This window comes from Cololabis saira, chromosome 10 (genome assembly GCF_033807715.1).
Source record: "Cololabis saira isolate AMF1-May2022 chromosome 10, fColSai1.1, whole genome shotgun sequence".
Lineage (NCBI taxonomy): Eukaryota > Metazoa > Chordata > Actinopteri > Beloniformes > Belonidae > Cololabis > Cololabis saira.
This window is the reverse complement of record NC_084596.1, coordinates 26,493,400-26,518,876: the sequence shown is the minus strand read 5'-3', so window position 1 is coordinate 26,518,876 and position 25,477 is coordinate 26,493,400. Positions and strand designations below refer to the sequence as shown.

The window sequence follows — 25,477 nt, the reverse complement described above, 5'->3', positions numbered from 1 at the left end:
AGTTTCTGTGGTGCTGTGGTTTCGCAGACAGTAAAACTCGCCTCGCATATCTACTACATCACGGGAGGTTGAGGATACACCGCTTTGATTTATAAATTATTGGATAACATTGTGATTTAACTCGCTGTTTTTGTCTGTAAGTAGCTATTTCGAGTTACTTTGTGTCTTTTTACTTCCAGCTTTCAAATCAAGGAGCGCAGAAATCCTCGCGAGAGAGAGAGAAAGCGAGATAGAGCGAAAGAGCGAGCGAGAGCGAGAGAAAGAGCGAGCAAGAGACGGAGGAGGTGGATCAGAGTTTTGTCGTTCAGACACTTCAGGTGAATATTTGAGTGTTGCAGTCTACTTATACACGGGACAATGAACTCATCATCAGCAGGTGCAGGGAACTACCGCAGGGAATCCTCCAAAGGAGACAAGGTAAGTTAAGATTTCAAACACCCTGTTTTTATTCTTTTGCAAAGGCTCCATTAGATGTTGGAACTATTTTCTAGGGGCTGATAGTTGGTGATATGACATGTCTGCTCCAGAGTCATCAAGTGGAGGAGAAAAATTGGAGCAGTATTATGATAAGCATTGTTGAGATGTGGACTAAAACTGTTGTAGGATTGAGGCTCTTTTACTCTTATCTTAAGTTGAGTATAGTTTGGTTCTTTTTTTTTCAATAAGGAAAATGTATTGAGGGCAGTGAGGTGTTTTCTGGGAGAAATAAGCACCAACAATGTGCTATTACTGGTATGAAGGGAACGACACTCAATTTAAGATCATATCAGATCACAGCTTTTGGAGTGAGAAAACTATAGAATTAATTTAAATTGTAGTTCGAAAAGTCCCCAGAGCAGATGGAGTATTTCATTTTTTTTCCCTACAAAGCAGTAAAATCAGTCACATTATGAGTAGCCTAATAAAGTATTATTTTTGAATACTCAAACTTCATAGTCTTCTATTCTCTTTTGCATCTGTCTGACTATGTACTTTCTTTAGCTAAAAGTCCCTTTTACAATGTTCTCAACTTCACAAATAAGCATACAGAAATAAAAAAAACAACACATTTTCCATCTCACCTTACCATCAATGGCCTCGAATAGCTCTCCCATAATGCCATTTCCAACTCACATTAGGGAATTTAACTCATATTACATGGGGGTCACATTGATTGTCATTCAAATAGGACAAAATATGTTAATGCATTAAATCAGTTTCCCCTCCTGGGCTACTCTGGCGTGGACTTGTGACAAGCCTCTCCATCTCCAGGGATGATTTTATTACATTACAAATACATCACATATTGTGGTGGGCAATATCGATAAAGGCTGATACCTAAAATGACATGTTTTCAGTAAACTCTTCACCATGTCAAAGATGTAGAAAGCTTATTTATTTCCCACATCAATCAGTTTAAGCTAACATTTAATTTTATGTTTGATAATTATTGCTGTTGGCTGCAGGTGTGTGGCTGGTTGCTATGGGATTTCACTCCTCTCTCAGGGATTAGATTTTATCAGACCATGCTAGAGTTAGCTTGCCCTCTGCTGGAGATACAAAGTCGAAATCAGAAGTTGTTGGTAAGCTTCTCCAATTCATCAGCATTACTGAATCTTCAGTCAGTTCAATCAAACCAATTTTGTTGCTGTGAGGCAAAGCTCAAGCTTTGTATGTTACACATATATGATGTAATTTACAGTTAGACACTATAAAATCCCTGAAGTTTCTGCAGCCATTTTTTTAAGCCCGTAAGGACTGCTTATCAACACAGCTTATTACATTTTCTATAATCTGTAGTCAATTTGCACTGAAAAGAATTAATTAAGTCTGGCTGAGGATATCTGAGCTGTTCCCGCTTCTCCGAGGACAGAACAGCCTTTTGGAAAAAATGCAGACATTTCTTCCCTTAATCTCATTATGTATGATTTGGTTGGTATGATCCTGCCCCAAGAATAAGAGAGCTTTTACTAACCAAAACTTATTAGCTGAATTTAGAGTGCAGTCAAACTCATTTCTCTTTTCTCATTTTCTCTTTTCTATAGACTGATGCAGAAATTTTCTGCATTGCAACTTTTTCTTTTAGTACTTTTACTTGAATGGTCACAGATTTGAACACATCTGCATCTCTTCACAGACAAATGTCAAGATGAAGTGTCATCAGTGACTGCGTTTCAAGTGTTTATATCTGATCAGTCTATTATTTGTCACTCAGTATCAGAGGGAAAAGTTTAAGCTTTAATTTTGCACCCAACAACAGTGACAAAAAAAGACATTTGAAAAATGTTTGAATATTTCCATTTAATTTAACAATAAGTCAGAGAGCCTAAGAGAGTATTTCAGTAGTTAAGAGTCCAGGAATTTGTGTGTAAAAAAATCAAGCAAGTTAAGATTAACATTAACTTGTGGGTTTAATTATGTACTGTTCATATTATTAGTAATAGATGGAGTAACAATGTATTTATTTGTACACAAGGAACATTGCAGAAAACCAATACTGGCTGGTTGTGATCTTCAGGTCATCAGGCAGCACTGATGACTTTAAAACAGACACAAATCTCTTGAGGAAATCAGTCCACAGTCTAAGAATAACTCCAAAAATAATTTTCAGTGATCGCATCATCTAATGCAAGTTAAAATTGAGTCATGTAGATAACTTCCATATCTTTGAAAGCACCATAATCCTGATAGATCTGGGAGTTACAGAGGACAAGTAGGATGATGTCTTTTGTTATTTCTTTTTAAGTAAAGGACTTATTTTATCCCGCAAGTCTGTGCCAAACCACTTTCTGTGTGTGCAATGGCATGGCTCTGTAGAAAAGAAATAGTGCAGGTGATAACAGGTTTGGTTTTCATTTATTTTTTAGTCACACTTCACCTTCCAAACTGTTGGCAACATAAACAGATATTTTAACGTGCAACTTTTCACTTATTTATTTTTTTAGATGTAGCTTTGTAATCTTTGGAGACAATGCCTGTTGTGGAAGCATCTCCTTGGTAGACACACATATTCCTACATCCCAGAGTGCTCTTCTGATACTCACCGACCACATTAACCTGTGTAACTGTAGCATGAAATTGTAACTAATATTTTAATTGACTGAGCAATCTGTCCAGGGTACCACAGCACTTCCTAGATGACATTTGGGAAAACTTTCAATCCCTCTACAACCCTGAACAGGGCTCAGCAGGTATAACATTAATTTCTACCTCTTACCACGGAGCTGAAAATCCATTTCTTGTTTTGCTTCAGAGTATCTTTTCTCATCAGCTGTGCCACCTGCATCTGAGGCTGACTGACTTTTTGAAGGCCAGTGTTTTGTTCTCTCCTGACTTTAGACCTCTGCTGCTAACATCTTTAAAGAGACATAGACTGTTAGAAGCTATTTCCAATATTCCATAGAAATGTCCAGTTTCTGTACCGTCTCAAGCTCACAAAAAAACAGTTTGTGATGTATTCATTTAGAATTGTCTGTAGAGTCACTTTACATGAAATGAGTCGTGAATCTAGTCTGCGTTTGCAGGAAAACATGATCATGAGTTTAATGTGTTTTTATCTGTTTAGTTTTGAGTAAACTTGTATCAGAGCGGTTTGAGAGTGTGTGTCAAGGATTTACTGGTACCCTGAGCTGAATATTAAGGGTCCCTAGGGTAGAATTGTGCAGACAAAGTTGCAGAGAAATGTTTTGTATGCAGCACGAATATGTTTGGATGAAATGCCTTTCAAAAGCATTCTGCTTTCATCAAATGAGGCCTCAGTATTTCTCCATCGAACCAATGCACTTTGAATGGTCTGCTTCGAATGTTTGTATTGCTTTGCAAGTTGCCATTACAAAATAACTTAAATTTTCCTGATGCCCACATAAACACACATTCTCTCTGCACATTTCAATGCCATCTGCTTATTCAATGCAACAACTGCATTGGAAGCACTAAAGCCTTCACCAACAATAACACATTGTTCAATGAAATGAAATCTGGAAAAACAACCAGGGATGAGGAGGAGAAAGGGACAGCAGCAGTCATTTGTCACCACTAACTGCTATGCTGCAATTTGGCTCTTAAGGGAAGGTTTGCTGTAGATGAGAACCCTGTTTATAAAAGCTGTCCAGGTTTTTCAGCTCCTGGCCACCCTCGAGCATCTAAAGCTCTTCATCCTGGGCCAAATCATGCTCTGGCGTTGCTCCTTGGAGTGCAGATTTCTTCTATTCCTGTCACCTGTGACAGATGACCTGATGGGGCTGTACCTGTAGTGAGACCACTTGCATCATGCTGATAAAGACACAAGATAGCCTGATGTGCACATACACCTGCACTCATTCTTATTCTGACAGACAGTGATGTTTTCTTAATTCATGTTTTTCCACCACTGACCTATCCTGAACCAGAAGCTCGTCTGGAAAGCAAACTAAGTACATCAATGTGAATCCTTGGGTGGTGTACTAACACAGGTAGTTTAGCTAGAGAAGGGTGCTGTGTTCGGCCTGAAGGTCAAGATCAAAGCTGCAGAGTCTGGTATATTTCAACACAAAGTTGTAAACTCAATGCCAATTATACAGTCATGACAGAAAAAGGCACATGCATGGGGGTTAATGCACTTTTCCCACACATTTACTGACTGACTTGAATGAGAACGTTTTTTCATTTCACTTAAATAAATGTCCTATTGTTCAAATCTCTGATAGTCCTGATGAACAAAGCAAGTCACAGTAATATAGGAGTAAGCTATGAGGAATTAGTTGCCTTTTGTAATCAACATAGAGCTACTTGGTATTCACCAGGCTTATTTATTGATCATTTTATGATTTATCTACTCAATTCAGAACCGGAACCAAACATAGACTGATGATTTCATTATCCCACAGTTTTGAATAATAAATCTTGCTCTTGCAGGATCTAGAGGTTCATGTGTGACTTAGGTGAGATCCCACAAGAATATATGTGATATATGTGATTTTAAAAGTCAAAAAAGGTCATTGACATTTGGATTTTAAGGTTGTATAACAATCTATTTCTCCTCCGATTTGCATTCTATAAATTAAGGGCTATTTTAATGATTGGGCGTAGATTTAAGTTCCTAAAATGCTTTAATGGCAGCTCACATTCTGTGGATTCAGCAGGAGCTGACAAATAGAGGAAAGTGAATGTAAGGGATGCTGCGTGGAAAAGGTAAACATGTGAAGGAAATCCATTCTGTCCATTGTTCTGTCTGTATGATAAAAAACCACATCACCTCCTTGCTCTGGGGTAATAGCTGTGCTGACCTTTTGCACTAATTGCAATTATGGTGACTTACTGTGAACCAGCAGTATTCATAATCTTGGGAGTGTATGTCATGGCTGTAAATGTGACAAAAAATGAATGCATAAGACATAGCTGTAACTGAAACCCCCTGTCTTATACGAACTCAAAAGACTTTATTATTCCCAGTTTAGTCAGCAAGGCAATTACTCTCTGGGATGAACCCTTATCTCTTGTGGTGTGCATGCAAATATGAACTTTAGCTCATTTTCATCCCGTCTTACACAATGGTCTTGGAAAAAGTGCAGCTGCTGCTCATTTTTGCTATTGTGATTTATTTTTTTGTCTCATGCTCTGTGATTATATTGCCTACCTTTAAATAAAAGCAGTTATTTATCAGCTGTGGGGGTGAAATTATTGTCCGTGCACAAATCAAACATGTAAAATATGAGCTGAGGCCTGGCGGCCATCTGAGATAAACTGCTGCAGCCGCAGGGGGGAGACTCTTGCTTTAAGTAGGCCCATAAGCCACAGTGGAAAAAAAGATTTGCTGACTTTTTATATAAGTATTTATGAGGCGCTGTGCAACCACAAATCTCAGTGTTTGAAACATGCCACGGTCTAGGAAATAAGAAAATAGGCAGCACAGCCTTAATTTTTGTCCAATTCGCCACTGAATAATTGCCAAGGTCATATGAAAATATTAGAGATTTTGTTCATGACTGTTAAATTATACAACTTTAGCAGCTATGAAGTCGAAAACTTGTGGTGAAGCTCTGTATAATGTTAGCACCTTAATGGTCTTGCACTCACTCGTACTTTGCCTCACCGTTATAAGATTTTAACATCATGGTTTTAAACACAAGCAAAGTGCTGGAAGGCAGCATGAGAACGAGATGATTCAGGTCCCGAGACCAGAGAGTTCTGACTCGAGGAGCCTTGTGATTCACTGCACTTGGAACCCGCAGCCCACCATTTTCAATGACTTATGAGCACATTGCTGCTCGCGCCATCTGCCGGTCGAGGGTGCGACACTTCCTGCCTCCGGCTTCAATCACAATTGACAAGATGAGATCAAAACAGAACCAAAAAGAGGGAGCCTTTTGGATTTTTTATTGAGAAATGTCACTACCCTCAGCTTCTCTCCTGTGGCTCAATGGTGCGCCGTAGTTCTGCTTTACACAAGGCTGCATAAATAAAGCCGCTGGAGTGCCTGTGCCAGGCTTCTGTCCTGTTAACAGAGCCTGATGGGTGTGTGCTTGTGGGTCTGTGTGTGTGTGTGTGTGTGTGTGTGTGTGTGTGTGTGTGTGTGTGTGTGTGTGTGTGTGTGTGTGTGTGTAAGGTAGTTGGGAGAAGGGACGGGTGTATTTTATTTTAAGGAAGACAGGCAGCAAAAATATTACTCGTGCTTAATCACAACGCAGCAGCAAAGCCGACTGAATTGATCTGTTTCTTCTTAATATGTGCACACACTGAGATTAGAAAAACACACACCAACATAGGCACACACACTCAAAGGGAAAAATGCCTAGCAGGCAGTATTGGTACTGATGTGTTGGGGAACACTACTGGGAGCCTGTGTGTGTGTGACAGAGATTTACTTACAGTCAAACCTCCACTTTCACTAAGAAAAGTCTTGCTGAGAAAGTTAAAGAGTGTGTGTAAAAGGGAGGCAGTGAGTGAGCCAGAGAGGGAGAAGGGTAGGGGGGTGGGAGGTGAAGAGGGAGCGGACCAGAGAGATAAGTAGCGTTTGGAGCAGCCTGAGCGAAGGAGAAGCACCCCCTCTTATCCTAAACCCGTTAACACCACCCTCCCCTCTTGTGCAAGCGATTGCAGCGTCTGTGATTGATTCCCCCAGTGAGGGGAGAGGGAAGTGTTCCGACTGGGCTCCTAGACCCCCGGGTCATCCTCCTGCTTAGCTTCAGGGGGAGGGCAGGAGCTGGGGAAGAGAAGGAAAGGGAGGGAGGAGAGTTGTCTCAAACACCTCCAGCAACCCAAACTCCACAGCACAAAGGTGCAAGGATAGCGAGAGAGGAAGGCAAGTGGCACCTTTCACCATGTCGGTCCTCATAGCCACCCAGCTGAAGATGGACAACAGCACTCCTTCCAGAAGGGTAAGGGGCCCTTTTAGCATGCATGGCACGCTAGGGGGGATGTCTGTATTTGTGGGTGAGTCTCCTGCTCCTGACAAAAGACGGCTGCTGGCAGATTTTGAAAACAAGTGGACATGTAGGAGGAGAGCAGCAGGTCCTGATGTCCCCCTCTCAGGATCCTTGTGGACAATTGTTTCCAGTTACATTTTCTTTCAAGACCTGACTTCTACTTAATGGTTGGTTCCATATGCTGTGAAGAATGCTTAACTACTCATTGTTAGTCTTTGTGATGTTGCCATCTAATTATTTCAACAGGGACTGGCCATGTTGGGAAAAGGTTGTATATATCATGTATCCATCTGATATTTTCAAATGATTGCTTTACATTCATTGCTGCAATGTTCACTATATTAACATATTATTTACTTACTGGTTGATGTGAAATAATTAAAATCGCTTTGAGGTAAAACTAAATGGGAATCTTTGACTAAATTGACTTGTAAAGCTGATTTCATGCCCTCATGCACACTTGCTGTGAAGGAGATTTTTTTTTTTTAACCTTTGTTTAACCAGGAAGTCCCATTGAGATACGAGATCTCTTTTGCAAGGGAGACCTGGCCAAGACAACAGCAGCAATAAAATACACAATACAAAATACATCACTCAAAAACCACATCAAACAGTGTTTGATTGAAGACGGGTGGAAGTTTGGGATAATTATTGCTTTTCCATCTAATAAGAAAATACACTTACTTGAAGTTTCTGGCTGTTTTTGTCACTTAAAAGGATTGTTATGACTCCTTAGCAGAAAAACATTTCAACATTGAGTGAATCTGTGCAACAGGGTTACAGATATCTTTTGAGAAACATGGGAGAGTAAATCAATACAAAAGATTGCACCAACCAAAAGAGTAGGAGATGCATGGTGGTTTAAATGATGCCCCACACTTCTATTATGACAAGATCCTTCATTTCATTCATAAAACCTTTTTCGAGATTACTTGGGACATCTATCTCCAAGCAAACATACGACTGATTTTTTTTCAGTGACATGCTCTAGTATGGCTTTTGCTACTCCCCATCTCCTCCTTCCTTCCTTCCTTTCTTCCCTTCCTCCTCCTCCTCATCTGTTCCCACCACAATCCACAGCTGTCATCTGGTGCTACCCTCAAACACAGCGACAGTCCATTCTACGACATCAGCCAGCATTAAACTCCATTTCCTCAGTGACTTATCTGCTGCCATTTCAATTTAGGCTTCCATTCATTTGTAATGTACTGCACTTATCATGTGTGGAGCATAATATTCCAAGAGCCAACATGCCCAGCTACTTTCAGTCGTGGAAAATAACAATTACACACGGCTTAGAAGAAAATAGGTTTGGGGCAAGTTGGAAACAAGTTCTGCAACAGAATATTTACATATATTTGAATTTTCTTTTCAAAACTCTCTGCGTATGTATGTTACTTGTATTGCTACATTGTGAGGTGAATATGTGTCAGTGATTGTCTGAATATTTCTTCTGATGTGCAACAGGCTAGAATAAACCTGGTACTGGTAGATCATTACATAATCTAGTGTAAAATAGTAGTGTTATGGTTTAAGTAATTTGTTTTAAAGTGAGTAAAGTGTTTTCAATTAAACTTAATCCAGCTGATCTCAGTCCGTCTATCTTCATATCCCTAATTGCATCTGATGATAACTCGCTTACAGCACTTACTCAGATGTAACTTTTTGCGTCTCTAAAAGGGCTGTGCATCCCAGTCAATAGTTGTTCACAGTTTAAATGGGGCAAAATAGCAAATACTAACCCTGGACTGATCTCTTCTAGGTGTTAGAACACTGCTAATCACTTCAGCTTTATTACTACCGCACATCTTCTCTTTTTGTTTCCTCACAATCTAAAAACAGGTGATAACACAAAAGTGCTGAAACACTGAATACAAAACTCAATGCATGCATTAATATCAGATCCTGAATTAATTAATCCCTTTGATTATTAAGTACCCATAGTTACTCATGGTTAGTTACCCAAACCAATCACATGCAGTTCTAGTCCTTTGTGGGTTTAGTTCACATAAAGGATGATATTCATCCATAGTTACTTCATTACCTGCAACCAAATTAGCTGTGTATGTATTGCATAATTTCAGGCAAAATCATTTGCTCAGCTTCCCTGGACATACACAAATGCCATTTCACTTGAAGTTGATTTGTAGTCGAAGTCATCAGAAGACACAAACATTTGGAAAATTTACAGAAATCCTTATAGCAAGGGTAAGGGACTTCTGGATTATGTCACATCTGTTGTTATCAGAAACAAACCCTCACAAAACTCTCAGTGCTCCCAGAGAAAACACGCCCCATCATGACCTATCCCAAGCCGACCCTCTTCCTTGCTCCCCATGTACAGGAGCAGAAGCACAAATCCCCCCCGATGGTCACTGGCTGGAGCAATATTTGTACGCGTTTGATGGAGAAGGGTACACACTGTGTTTGTTTCCAGTTTAAGGAGTCAAAAAGCTAAGAAATTCAAAGTTTTCGGATTCAGAAAAGGTGTTCAGAGATGGTACAATCAACTCTTAATAGGTTGACTCTGAGTTACTGCGACTTTAAAAAGTCATTATCAATAGAGTTCTGATACCGATATTCATCATGGCGATACATTGTAAGCGGAAGGGATGTTCCAATTTTAGTTTGCTAGAATTTAACAAAAAGAGTTCTGGGTTAGAAATCCACCCTGCCTTTAGATACAGTTGTATAGATAAACTTTTATCTGACTGAATTCCAACTGAGCTGTTTACATATCAATCTAAGTGTCTGACTGTCAGCTAATGTTCTTTAAGGGAAAATCTATTAAGAGTGAAATAACGTGAGTATCATGACTTTGTGACGCATGATCAGGATTAATGCACAACTTAAGCTTTATCCAAGTATGTTTTGATACCCTTAACATAGAGTGTTAACGAAACTTGAACATAGACAGTTTGTCTTTAATTTCAGTGACTTCTAAAAATCGGGCAGAATTGTCATATACTGCATAGTTTGACAGACTTTATCACTATTTCTCATCAGTTTGAGAGTTTAAGTGAGGACAAAATTAAGAGAAAATGCTATAAGTACTTGGGGCACAGAAAAGAGGTGACTGTAATCCGACACATGGGCAGCAGGATGATAAAGAAACTTGTTGCGATGCTAGGCTCAGCTCAGGATCAAGGGAACTTATTAGAGTCCAGCTAATACCAAATGGAAAATGGTGCAAAAATGTGATTATAGCGGGCTGTAACTAAATCCATTATATTAGAAGCATGTAGAGGGAGGTGCAGTAATTTCCTCATTCAGCTGAGTGATGTTCAAAGGAAATGAGATATTACTGCAGTCCCTCCAGACATGAGCTGATTGATCTGTTTTCTCTTCCATCCAATTAATTTGTGTCAGTTTGTTGTGTTGTGCAGCATGCTGATGAAAACATGTTGCTCTGTGGTGTCATTTTAGTTCATTCAAATAATCGTGTGTTTATTTTAAGTGCATTATATCTCGAATCATGTGTAGCTTCATTAGGATTCTGAATTGTGTAAATACTAAGAGTCATTATTCAATCTTCCTGATTTAAAATGACAATTTTTAAAATTTAAACAAACTTCTTGGTTGCACTTCAGTTTATTTTGCCAAAACTCATTCTTGCTGGCAGTTTTAGTTCTCTGTGGTACACAAGATCACATGTGGTCTTGTTTTATTTATTTATATAAATCAGTTGGTGCATTCAGTTCACTAGATTTTCTGGTAATGCAGGTGCATTAATCCCTCTGTGGAGTTAAAAGTAAACTCACTCAGGGGGGTGTACTGCACAGGAAAGCCTCATAAAGCCATCACTATCCGCATCATAAAGAACTCAGAACTGCATCATATCACTCAGATAGATTAAATTGCATCTGGTATGTGCTTGAAATGTAATTACAATGTTCCATAGGTTTTAGTGTATACCGGATCCAGCAGCAGCACCAGTTCCCCATGGAGGTATTAGGCATGCTATAGCTATCCCCATCATTATAGTTTTTATGACAAGCCTCTCAAAAATATTTTACCACCCACAATGCAGAACTTTACTGCAGCGATGCTTGTGAGAGCGGGGAGAGGTGCAGCTCTGTCTGTGGCCCGGCGACAGGGGAGTGGAGCTCTGCCCAGGCTTCTCGACCCCGTCCTGAGGGGAGCGTTAAAGCAGTCAGGCAGTTCACAATAGCTCCCCAACAAGGTGAGGGAGATTGGAAGGCATCTATCAGAGTGACCGGGATGGATGTCAAGTGGCTCGGACCTATTTCCCTGGAGTGCACAGGCCCAAGAAAGGCTTTTATGAACTAGGAATAGGAGAGACTGCTGGAAGCCCAGAGACGATCAGTCCAAGAAACAAGTTTTGGCTGAAACTCTAATTTAAGTGTACACAAAAACATGTAGAGTTGAGTTACATTTGATTGAAAATGAAAAAGATAGGAAGAGACTGTGACTAATTAGTTATACTGTATCTTTTTTTTTTATTGAATTTCCAAACTCTGGAAATGACTACTCTTTATCACATTTACTTTCACTGAGGGTGAATTTATAATTCAGGACACGAATCAGTGAGCCTTCAACAGTTCTTTCAAAGCATGAGATAATTCACCATTTGTGAAAGAAATTTAATTGCAACTCCCTCTTTGTTCAAAGTTCAATACCGAATATTTACTTTCTACTGCCTGTCAGTCCACCTTGATAGCCCCATTCCAAATGATCAGTAAATGAACTTGATTTGTCATTTCATGCGGTTCTCGCAGTGGTGGGATTCAACCAAACGTGTTTAGAACTGTTGTGAGCGGTGCTTTGGTGCTGCTTTGAAGTTGTACCCTTGCATGTGAAAATGACCTATATTTCCCAGAAATACTGTCCAGCTTAGCCCTGGTGCAGCAATAGTTGGAGCGGTCTCAGTGAGAGGCTGCGGTGTGTTCACGGGTGGCAATCACGACATGAATGGCAGAGATTTTAACTCTTTGACCCAAGCCTTACTCTCCCTCCACTGCGTATAAGCCAATATTCTGCATTTGCCGGCGAGAAGCGTAGATGTGTTCTTTGTGAGCATTTCAAAACACTTGTGGATGTGAGATGAATGAAAATATATGACAGTGGGAGAAAAAGAAATGCATAAATCAAGGGGAGAATAGATCATTTCATGGTTTGATTCATACAGTTTGATGGGATTTATATATACTTTTATGAGAAATATTTATACATGTTTAAATATAGATGCCAAAAAAAAAGAACTGCTTTCATTTCATTCAGGAGTGAAAAGATTGCTGTGTCTGAGGATTTTCTGGATATTTTTGGAAATGTTTGATCTCAGCTTCAGCGTCCATATTCCTAAAGGATATTCTTTATGAAAATGAAAGGGGAAAAAAAACTGAAAATAATCTGGTTTTACCAATGGCGTAGGTTTGCATAGGGACGGTAGGGACATAACACAACCAACTTTTCAGGAGGCTCAAATTGTCCCCACCAACTTTTAAGCAACCTTATTTGAAACGTATTTGAATTATATAATGAGTTCAGATATATAGGTAATTTAGATTGTCTTCCCAAATGTTGTAAGGATAAAATTGACCCTACAGTTATTAAGTTAACTATTTTAAAGCAATGTATTACTCTTGTGGTGAAGGACAATGTAGGCTAACATGTAGTTCCATATATAGGTTAAGTAGTAGTTAAGAGATTATTAATAAGTTTGTATTTATTGTGTATGTTAAAATAATTTAAGTTATGTTCAAATATTGCAATTTAAATTGCATCCTGGAATATTCTGGAAGTTTTCAAAATGTTTCTTTAGTAGTTCTTGAAAACAAAGGTTTGAATGGAACCGTGTATCAGGTGAACCAATACACATGAAAGTTAGTATAAGTCGATACAGATTTATTTTGCATGGATCATTTAGCCTATCAATTAATTAGGTTCATATTCGTGACAAATGTAGCCCTGACCCCCGTTCACCCAATCTGTTTGGTCTTATTAATGTCCCGTCCCCAGCAAAAAGTGTACATGCAGGTTATGCTGGCATATCGTCCCTACCAATGTTGAGACCAAACCTACACCCTTGGGTTTTACAGCTTCAGCAGAGCCCGTTCGGCGTCAGTGGTCAGCCTGCCCTTATCCGGAGCACCACAGAGAGGCACTCGAGCTCCGTCCTGGGACCACATGCACACGTTTCAGAACATTTTACATTCCCATCTGTGACATCATAAAATGTGTGAGATCTGCAAATCACAGCTTTCGAAATGAAAGTAAATTCAAAAAATAATCTGCGCACTTCTCGCGCGCCTTTGTGCGTAAAGCATGTGGCAGGGAAGTGTAAAGCATGAATTATGGTTCTGCGTTACACCGACGCAGAGCCTACGCCGTAGGCTCTGCGTCGGTGTAACGCGGGACCATAAATCAGCCTTAAGGACAGCTGCGCTACAGTAGCGCGGCTCACGGCCACTTCTCATGCAAAGCGCGTCTGCGAAAGAATACCGTCAGGGTCTCTGCGTCCTTCACACTTTTCCTGCGTGAGGACAGTCGGCCAGAAACTGAGCCGAAAGCCGAAAGAGTCGAATCATTGTCTTTTCGCTCTTTTGTTTTGCGGACAATCCTCCAGTAGTCCGCCGGGGATCGAATATCTGATGGAAAGTCGTCGCTTCCGCCTGCTGCCTCGTTGCAAAGAGGCATCAGGAAACTGAAGAGAGGAGGAAACGTGTTGTGAATGCAAAAGAGGGCAACTATTGACACCTTCAGACCACCAGTCTGGTGTTGCGCCTCCGACAAGGCTAAAAGGACATCTTTGCGAGGGAATTCAGCTTTATATCGGTCCATCACTTTGTGAGTCCTCCGCTATCCATAGATGCTTGTTTACTACAGCATCATCATCACCATCATCTTATCTTTTTTTTTCTTCTCCTCGCCGGAGGTGAAAACTGGCTGCCTGCCATCAGTTCTCATCGAAGCGCACAGAAATTTCCAATAGAGTGCGTAAAAAAAAAGAACCCCGAATCTGTATGTGACATGTTGTAAGCTGTTTTATCTCAACTGGAACTATATTATGGCTTCGCTGTATCAAAGATTCACTGGGAAGATCAATACGACCAATTCGTTTCCGCACCCACCTGAGGCCAGCCACCTGCTCGGTGGACAGGTGACGGAGGAGGAGACCGGAGCCAAGACCTGCCAGCAGGGAGCCGACGGCAGACCCCACGGCCAGTACCGCAAAAAGTGTTTGCGAGAGGATGAGGATGTAAGGCACATGCTTTTTATTTGCCAGCATGGACTAACGCACCCCATTTATGATAATCCAGATGTGTCATTTGAGATCAGTCCTTCTCAAAGACAACACAGAGACAAAGAACACGTTTGCACACACATGCTAGGCAAGGCACATTTATTTATAAAGCACATTTCACATGATGAGCATGGACTCAATGTGCTCAAATACATAAACAAATAACAAAATTACAAGTTTAAAATAACAGAAACAGACAAAAGTATGACAAGAGAAAAAAAAACCACAATATCAACCATAATTCCATTTTAACAAAAGTGCGATCACCCAGCCAACCATGTAGAGTTTACTCAAACGCCTGTGCAAAAAGGTAAGTTTTTAGTCTGCTTTTGAAAGAGGGCACTGTTGGAGCAGACCTTAGTTCCTGCAGCAAGGAATTCCAGAGAGTGTAGTAGTGACTGAAAGCACCATGAGCAGATCTAGTGTGAATTCTAGGTATGATTAGAAGACTCTTATTTGATGATCTAAGGGATCTGTCCGGTATGTATTCAGTGAGCATGTCAACCATGTAGGAGGGAGCTAAGCCATTCATAGATTTAAAGACAATAAGAAGTACTTTAAAATGTACTCTTTGTTTAACAGGCAGCCAGTGAAGAGAAGATAAAACAGGAGTGATGTGTCCATACCTCTTGGTTTTTGTTAGAATTCTGGCTGCAGCATTTTGGATAAGCTGGAGTTTATGTAACACTTGCTTTGTTAGTCCTGCAAAAAGTGCATTGCAATAATCTAATCTACTGGAGATAAAAGCATGAACCAACCTTTCAGAGTCTGATTGTGACAGAAAGCATCTTACTTTAGATATATTTCTAAGATTATAGAAGGCAGTCCTGGAGACATTAGCTATGTGTTTCTGGAAGTTAAGATTCACAAGTTCACAAGGTTTTACTGACAGAGGAGTTAATAAAGGGAGAATATGTTGCCTCTGATCACGATGTTGAAACCAAAAAAACCCCCACAAAAACAGTGTTTTAGCTTTATAAAGTGGCAAAAGGATGCCCTCCAGATGAGTTATGATAGTAATCTAGAAACCTCAGGTGTGTGGTATGTAAGTCAAGTATCTGTTGAAACACAAGTACTTTGCACAATTATCCATTAATTGCTAATTGACCTAAACCCTGACTGTCAGGTTTTACTTTCGTCCTACATGGCATACATACAACACAATATAAGATTTGGCTGAACATTTTACGATTCAAAGATCAGCATTCAGCTTCCCTGTCAGTTTTATATTGGAGATCTACTGAACTCTTCATTGGTATTCAGTGTTTTAATTGCAGTTGCATTTTCTCCCATGCTAAAGACCTGAGGCACATATGTTCACTGATTAGCCCTCCCTGAGCTAAACATCATCAACCTAATGATGTTAGCTACTGAGGGTTTTGCTTTCCCTGCAAATAAGTGCTTTTGTGTATCTGCGTGAAAGCTGGCTGAAGTGGCTTCTGAACATGTGTCACAAGTTTCAAAGCTACAGCAAACACAAATGTTTTTGATGCTCCTCTGCGATATTGATATCAAGGAATCAAGTGATGAAGTTGTCAACAGGCTGAGCATTGACACTATTCACTACACTACTTAACTATCCATTAAGATATTAAAATATTAAAAACCTTAATTTACTCCATCTTTTATTTTAGGAATGGGCCTTTACATTTTTACAACTTGCAGCAAGGAGCTGTTATTGTACTACTCAACTCCCAAGATATTTATTAAGTTTACACTGTTAACCTTGAGGTTTCTTTCCGTCCTCCGGTGCCCCTGAGTTGTGCTGGAGCATGAAATTGCCTTTTGCCTCAGGAGATGGGAGACCATTTCAAGGAATGCTGTTCCCGAACCAAAAAGGAAAAGTTTGAATGTGCTGTTTTTGGCATTTCTTTTCTGTAAGGGAAGGCAACATATTCAGTGCATTTCATTTAAAAAATCTCTCAGTTCTGGATGCAAGGCGGGGTATTTAAAGCTCAGGAAAAATAAGCGACTGTAAGAAAGATGTTTTTTTTTATAAACAACTACGTGATTTGTTTACCGCTGTGTCCTGCTGGGCTCTCTTGGAAAGTGAGCTGTGTTTGTGCGTGTCCTCAGATTGATTAATTGTTGCTTTTCTTTGTGCTCATGCATCAATAATTTGTCCTATGGAGTTTGAGTCACCTGGTGGGAGATATCAGCAGCCCTCCTCGCTAACCTTTACTGCAAATAGAAACTCAATTAGTCAATGAATGTGCAGGCTAAATATGGGGGCATTTTACTTTCAGATTGGAGCCTGGGTGCTCCTTCATGTTCTGCCCGTACTGATCTTTCCTTGAAGGACACAACAGGAGGAAAATCAAAACATTTATCTTTCTTAATATCTGTGACTATAATAGTGGAAAGTGACATTTTAAAAGTCAGTGTGTATATCAATATTATTCTTATTATGCAGTGTTTTACAATCAGGATGATATGTCCCAAGAAAATGTTATTGATGTGCTTGATAGACATTTTTGTCAGTAGATTATTTTAATAAATTAAGTTACCCCATGAGCAAAGAGGCGTTGGTCCAAACAAGCTCCACATTTGCAGTTTTCTTTGGCCCTCATCTGGCGGAGTTGAGAGTGGCGAGTTTCAGATATGGCCCAAATCCATTCTTCCACCTTATACCTTCAATACACCTTCATTCATGCCAAAGCTAGCTTATATCATTTTTGAACCACATTTTACCCATTCAGTAAGTCATAAACCATGTTAGGCCCAGTTTATAAATTGTGCGCCACATCTGGACAACATAACACTTTCCATTGCTGTTACTGAGCTAAAAGTGGCAAATGTAGCCCAGGTTAGGCTCAGTTGTATGTGCTATCTGGGTAGGGTTATAATAAATATACACGGCTGGAGGTGTGTCTAGAAGACAGCATGTCGGCTAGGGTGTGTTCACCTGTGTGGGTTTTTCTCTGTGCACTGTGGCTTCATCCCACAGTCCTAAACATGCATTCTAGGTTGAGGGATGATTGTAAACGATCAGTGGAAGTGAGAATTAACATGCATGTCTCTTTTTGTTGTTTTGTTTTGTATACCAGGTGACAGGTGTTCAGATTGTACCTCTCACCCAACATCACCTGGGAAAGGTTTCAATTTTGACACATCAGAGAAACTATTCATGAATAAATAGTACTTTTGATAACTTTGCCAAAGAACCATAAAAAATAAACTAACTGAAACTTGTTACTATAATTAAGATATCATTAAGATAGTTTTCTCAAGTCCACATGTAAAATTTGTGACAGTTTCTGCTTGAAAAACAACATGCTAATCTGTAATCCATGGTTTTTACTGTTTCATTTGTATTTTGTAATGAAACATAATGCACCTTTTCTCAGAACAGCAAAAGCTAAACTCTTGCAACCTAATGTGGTTTTGTAAAGATAACTGTTTATTCATGAGTTACCATTAGTACTAGTCATTAGCAAAAGCTCATTTCCCGCAGGGCCATCTTAATCTCAGGGTGGCAAGCTGCTCTTTAATGCCCCTATTCTCCCCAAGGGTGCTTTTTTAATAAAAATATACAGAAAATGTTTAATTTTCTTTTAACAGGCTGTTACATGTTTAAAATGAGCCTACCTTATAAGGATGTCTTTACAACACTGACAAAGTGTCCTAGGTGACAGTGAAGACGTTTTACACAATTACAGAGGAATAGGTTTCATTACAACTGTCATATTTTAATTCAATTCAGTTCAATCATTTAATCAATTAAATGTAAATTTGCAGCAAATTTACTGTTGTGATCCTGTGTTGGACTACAAGGAAAGTTTGAGCTCGTAAGAATGAAGTCATAAATCACGCTGACTGTTTCACTTAAATGTGAAATTGAATTCACATTGGATGGGACTGCTCGAGGATGACACACACACATTGGCTCCTATCCCCCCATCCCTTCTGCTTAGAGAATCTACAGATCTGAGTAAGACAGTTTGGCCTGTTTCCCAAGTCTTAGTATATCCCCTTCTTCCTTTGAGGTCCTAGGAAGAGATAAATCAGCCACATAGAGCTCAACGAGAGCAGCCAGATAAAAGAAAGAGGGCAGTGAAAAGTGTTGGGCTGTCCTCATTATCTCTGCGGCAGTGTAACACAAGATTCTTCAGGTGATGCTCTCTGAAGTACACTTGGTTCTTGCCACATAGATCCAGAACTGGAGACAAATGCCTTTGATTGCTGCACAGAGATAGATGTGCATGTTGAGGGTTCCGGCAGAGTGGACACAAGTGAGGGATATTGTGGTTGCATGTCATAAAGTGGCAAAAAGTGTGTGGACGCCTTGGAATTAATGAGTCCTCTGCAATCATTTTTCCATCATTTCATTGTCATGTATAAGTCACAGTGTGACACAATGTGCTTAAGGCAAGTCAAGGCAAGTTTATTTCTATAGCACAATTTAACAACAAGGTGATTCAAAGTGCTTTACAAAGACATTAAAACATAAATAAAGGGCGTGGTTTAAAACTTAAATAAAAAAGAAAGAAATAAGAACAATATATGAAAATCAGATAAAATCAGTAGTTACATTATGATTAGATTAGATTAGATTAGAGAAGTACCTGTGCAGATTTAGAGCTTTACTACAAGACAGCTGAGAACAGGTGTGTCTTCAACCTGGACTTAAGTGTTTTAGCTGATCTGAGGCTTTATGGGAGTTTTTTCCAGACATGTGGAGCATAGAAGCTGAATGCAGCTTCTCCATGTCTGGTTTGGACTATGGGAACTGATAAAAAACTGGATCCAGATGACCTGAGGCGACTGGAAGGTTCATATTGGGTAAGAAGGTCACTGATGTATTTTGATCCTAGACCAGCATCAGAACTTTAAAATCTATCCTCTGAGGGACAGGCAGCCAGTGTACAGACTTCAGACTTCAGAGCTGGACTGATGTGGTCCACTTTTTCAGTCTTAGTGAGGACTCGAGCAGAAGTGTTCTGAATGAGCTGCAGTTGTCTAACTGACTTTTTAGGTAGACCTGTTAAGATGCTGTTACAATACTCAAGCTTACTAAAGAGGAATGCATGGACAATTACCTCAGTTTTGTTTTTGTTTAACTGGAGAAAGTTGTGGCACATCAATTCAATTTCAATTAAAAAGTCTTTATTTAGAACATAATAGTGCAATGCATTTACCAAGAGCAAGTACAGGGACTCATTCTCCTGGTGACATTGTAATATATCTGCGTGTCATCTCCATAGCTATGGTAGTTGTTCTTTATAATCAGTGCTTGAGGAAAAAGTAAGTGAACCCAATGAGTTAATAGCTGGCAGTACCTCCTTGTGTGACTTAAAGCAAGCGCTTTTGGTAGCTCCGAATCAGACCTTCACAATGTTCAAGAGAAATCTTTGACGTTTCTCTTTATAAAACTGCTTCCTCTCCTCAGAGAGACACATCTACAGTCTCTCAATGGGCTTAGTTCAGGGATTTGACTGAGCCACTCTAAAGGTGGATTCTATTTTTCATTTGAAATTTTACTTCATCAGACCAAAAAACCTTTTCTCAGAAGCACTGCAGATTACCAAGGTGTTCTTTATCAAAGTTCAGGTGAACAGCAATATGTTTTTATTTTGCAGAGGAGCAGCTTCCCTGTGCTGATTTACATGTCGTAAACTGATGAAAAGAGTGCCAGTTTCACTGATGTCTTCAAGCCTTTAGCTGTTACTTTGCCTCATTGAGGATTCTGTAGACGTCTTGGCTGGGCTTCAACATCGCGGAAGTGTAACTACAGCACCTAATCATCTCATCATTGCCCAAATGCAGACTAATGCATGCCTAAGCACTTTGAGATGACATTGTATATCATTTCACCATCATGCAGATTAACTACTTTTGATCCTATTTCTTCAAAGAGCTAATTTTTTGGGTCATGATTTGTGTCAGCAGTTGCTTCGTTTGAACAGAAGTTAAATGTTTGCGTCTCTTTTATCAATCAAAGTAGCTCTAAACTCATTAAACTAATTCCACTCCAGGTGGGCAAATTATGGCTTCAATCAGATTTGATAATAACATTCAACTTAAAATAAATCAAAATAGTTAGTTCTCCATGAATTGGAGTGAATAAATTATCAGATTTTCACAGTCCTGAAAGTAGATAGTCCTGTCCTGAAAGTAGATAAAATAAACCTGTACAAATGAGACAATGTTTTGTACTTAAGGATTTATCCAATGTAATACATATATGTATATGAAATTAGACCCTGAAATCAGTGGGATGACAACCACATGTGACAGTTTTATTTGAACAACCACCCGATACCCACGTTGTCATTCCATTGAATATGCGCATTATCAATGATATCATGCCATATCTTTAGGCCAGTATGTCCCTACTGGCCTACCAGTATGTTCGGTAGATTGATATCTCCTAGTTTTAAGGCTGACATAATGTTATTGTATGTGCTGTCACGTGATGTTGTTTGTCGTGTTGTTTTTACCGCCAACCCAAACGTTATCATGAGTCATTCATCACGTAGTTTCCGTATCCGGGCTAGAACGGATACGGAAACGGCATCAGCAGCTTCGATCCGGGTTGCCATAGCGACAGAAACAACAAGATAATAATTTGTTTCTTTCATCTATTTAATTGTACTGTAACCGTTTGCAAAAAATAAAATAAAATAAAATAACATCTTTCAATTCAAGGTCTGCTCAGAGGATTTAAGCCCATATAAGCTTATTGGCTTGAGATCCATATTAGCTACATAAAATATTTAGGCCTTCTATATAGAAAAAACAATGTCAAATTCTTGCTGGAAATGTTAAGAAAATGCATTTAATTTCCGCAAAAAAGGTTAAACTGTCGAAACTTTGTTAAAAGTATTAATAAATCATAAAGAATACAATCATAATGTCGGCCATGTTTGGACCTATGACCGGTCACGTGACAGCACATACAATAACATTATGTCAGCCTTAAAAATGGGTGATATCAATCAGCCAGAACATACTGGTGGGCCAGTAACGTCACAGCACATACAATAACATTATGTCAGCCTTAAAACTTGGAGATATCAATCTACCGAACATACTGGTAGGCCAGTAGGGACATACTGGCCTAAAGATATGGCATGATATCATTGATAATGCGCATATTCAATGGAATGACAACGTGGGTATCGGGTGGAACAACGGACAACTATCAACGTCTTTTTTGACAAGATGTGTTTGTTTGCCTGAATAAAAAAATAGATAAATGTTACAAAACCACTGTAAAAATGTTCAAATAGTCAATTTCCAGATTATTTATATTGCTGTTGAATTGAAATAAATTCAGGAACATTATTGTCCTCCCCACGACTGGTTGATTAATGGGGGGTCGCCCTTACAGAAAGGGATGTAATAGTTAACGTGGGCGCAGAAGAAACAAGGGTAACTTTTAAGCAACTGAAAGCAGCTCTCAAGTTGGCTCATGGTGAAGTTCTACAATCCACCATCAGGAGAACAATAAATGACAATGGAGGGCATTTAAAGTCTGCAAGAAGAACTGCTGCTCGCGTGCAGTTTGCTACAGATCATTGAGATAAATGAGAAGGCAGTTAGAACAATGATTTGTGGAAAGATTAAAAAAAAAGAAGGTTTAAATAAAAAAACCTAATTATGAGTCACACCAGCAGCTTCTGAAGGAAAATGTAAGGACATATTGAGCATTAAAATTCTACGCATGTTGATCCGCCATAGAGTAATTAGAATTAAGTCAGTGGTTTACAATGATCAGGCTAAAGTTTCACTTAACAACCAGGTGCAGGAGAAGGAGATAAAAGGAGAAGTTCAGCGAGGGAACCCATAAAGGCACTTTTAAAGGGTTCACAAAAACTTCCACAAATACAGAAAGAAGGACACAAACATACTGTAGATTGCAAGTAATTAAGTGCTTACAGTAACAAAAGGTCGTAAAAAAAACCAACCCAAAACATTACATTTTGTCATGTAAAATGAGGAAAAGAAATGTGTTGTTGGAAAGTGAATGTTGGCTGAGCATTGAAGGCAGCAGTAAAGGGCACAGAAGGCAGATGCTGTCACCCAGTGCGGCCCCTCCTCCCAGGATAACAAAGCATCCTCAGCAGGACCTCTTGCACGATGTTGCCATGGTTGCAAAGGTGGGGAGGGTGAGGCTGCAAGCTGTGGGAACACACAGACTTCCGTTTGCCAATGGCTCTGACTGCCGTCTGGAGATGACGCAGCTTTCACGCAGCACACCGAACATCCATTGCTTGTGTCATGCACCACGTTTTCAGCTGTAATAATCACAATGCGGCCTCTTTTACTCTTTCCTCTTCTAAAAACATGCATTGCCCTCAGGTACCGAATGTATACAGTACCTGAATCCACTCCTGCTTATGTGCTCCAGTCCCTGCTGAAAGGTTTAGTCAATATAGATCACAGTTTTTTCCTTTCGGTGTGTGTGTGTGTGTGTGTGTGTGTGTGTGTGTGTGTGTGTGTGTGTGTGTGTGTGTGTGTGTGTGTGTGTGTGTGTGTGTGTGTGTGTGTGAGTGTGTTGGGGGGGATCATCCAGGGGGCATCTCAACAGGTCATTCTTCCTCTGCCCAGCAGCTTAATACTCTGTTGACGTGCCATTAATCATCGCATGCTGCACCACTGCCCTCCCTATCACCTCCACAGAACTGTCAACAGCACCTCAACAGGCTGCTACCTCACTGTTTGACTAGCCCTCTGTCTCCTGATGATTTACTGTATTATTAAACAACCTGACAGTGGGTATTAGTCAGTGTTTAAATACAGAGAAAGCTTGTTTTGCGGCGATGATGCATAGCTTCAGCCTGGTCAGGTGTGCCCTGAAGTTCAGGTGAAGCAACACATGCATCATCAGCTGTTAATAAGCCTCCTTGTGGGTATTCCGATGTAGTTTCAATTCATGTCGTATTTGAAATCTCCCTTACTGTGTTTCATTTGAGCTGCACTTCAGATGTATTGTTAGTTGAAATTTACCCGATTAGATATTCACTTGGTTTAAAGAAGAAAGAAAGAAAAAAAGCACTCCCTGTGTCAACCTTCATTTGTATTCTTGTGTTTAATGATGCCAATCACATCCTCTTCCTGCTCTTCATGGGGGCAACCTCACTGTGGCTCTTAAAGATTTCTGCTGCTTTTAAGTACTTCGTTAGTCTGCAGCTAAATATAATGTTTTTTAAGCCAGCTTGCTTCTCATTTTCCTTTCCCTCTGTGTTTGTGTCTCAGCTTTTTATTTATAACACCAGGGAGCATTTATCAGTGTTTTCATTCTGTTTTTTTAACTTTATTAACTGAACAAATGATTATTTTCCGGAGCTTCTGCTCCTAAGAGAGAAGAAATTATTTGCTCAGCAGCCACTGCTTCTCTCCATTATGATCTGCTTTTTTAATGGCAAATTCAATGTTCCTTCATTGACGTTTCCTGTTTAGGAAATCATATTGAAAGGTTTTAATGCACTGCATCGGTTTTACCACTAGAGACTGTTGTGTTCCTACCAATGCATTCACTCTTCTTGGTAGACAGCACAGCACAAGAACCTTTGAACATATTTTTACCTGACATATTTTAAAGACAAAAACAAAATCTTTACTGAAACAGCACACAAACACAAATGTGCTGCTGCGCTATACATCTCCTGGAACTAAAGTCAGATGGCATAGTTTAAATCACCTCATGTTAAATCAAGATGAGGAGGATAATGTCACCTCTCAGAAGGACTGAAAAGGTTATATGGTCACCTAGCAGCATAAGCCATACTGAGCTATTGCTCTGACCTATAAATGCAGATGAAGAGGTTTGTCTGGCAGTCATCAATGGTATTTCTTGATTACAGTAATTGAAAAGGTCAAAACCATTATTTTGATTGCACAAGGTGTGGTACCAAACCTCAACGTGGCAGGTGCAGTTCAGCTGCAAGTGGCAAATTTATTCAAAAACAGAGACAGAGAGCCAAACACTTCCCTTTGTTCCTCCTCATGAGACTATCATCCTCAGTACATCTGCAACAGCCCTATATCCTTGCAAACCTCAGTGAGTTTTTTGTTATAATCCACAAAGAATGCAGAATTTTGAATCAAGTAGAGAAATTTTCCCTTTAAAAACACAAACAAAAACTTGTCTGGAAGAATTATATAAGCAGAATGGATCTGCTGTTTCTCTCTCTCGAGTCATCTCTCTGTGTTTTTCAGGGCTGCGAACAGGCAGCAGTAATCTGTTGTGTCACATCAGCCGAATCGCTTATCGATCCAACCACGATACAGCAACCGCGAGCACCCTGAGACACATGTATGCCGATGCATGCATGCACATGATCTTGTGATTTTATAGGGGTGTGGACGGGTGCCCAGGCACACTCACCATTAAAGGATAATGGCAAAGTCAAGAGGGTCATATTACAGCGCAGTGGACCCTAGAGCGAGGCAGCAGCAAAAGCAGAGTCTCAGCATTCATAGATTTGTGGCACTAGTGCCTCTGCAGAGAATTAGTGATGCCTAAGGGACTCCTGCTAATTATTAGACATCTGGTGAACTGCATTACCTCTGCATGTACAGTGATGAAACTTTACAGTTTAGTCATTTCTCAATGTATATTTTCTGAGTTTTTTCTTATTTCTACATTTCACCTATGTCATCTTCTGACAAATCTCAAACCTGATGCTGTAAAACAATAGGAATTGTAACAGTTGGTAACTTAATGCTCAGATCAACCAGCAGGGAGAGACAGAGCACATATCATGAGTAGTTGGGGATCAAATGAGCTGAAGGGCAAATCAGTAAATGGAAGTTTGATTGACACCAACAGTTATAAAAACATAATTCTAAATTCGTTTCAAAGTGTTAGATTGTACAGAACAAG

General features: G+C 39.7%; 1 protein-coding gene across 3 annotated transcripts in view; it reads left to right on the top strand.

Moving 5' to 3' along the window:
- Positions 1 to 266: 266 nt before the first annotated feature.
- The window catches only part of LOC133452733 (dipeptidyl aminopeptidase-like protein 6), a 98,911-nt gene continuing 73,700 nt past the window's right edge, over positions 267 to 25,477 (top strand). Inside the window, exon 1 of one of the 3 annotated variants that reach the window (XM_061732322.1) lies at positions 267 to 417. In XM_061732322.1, coding sequence (XP_061588306.1) covers positions 358 to 417 — 60 coding nt within the window. In that variant the 5' untranslated portion in view covers positions 267 to 357. Of the gene's footprint in view, positions 418 to 7,249; positions 7,335 to 13,829; positions 14,602 to 25,477 lie in introns of those variants that run through there. The other 2 variants (XM_061732325.1, XM_061732321.1) reach the window with 2 other exon arrangements.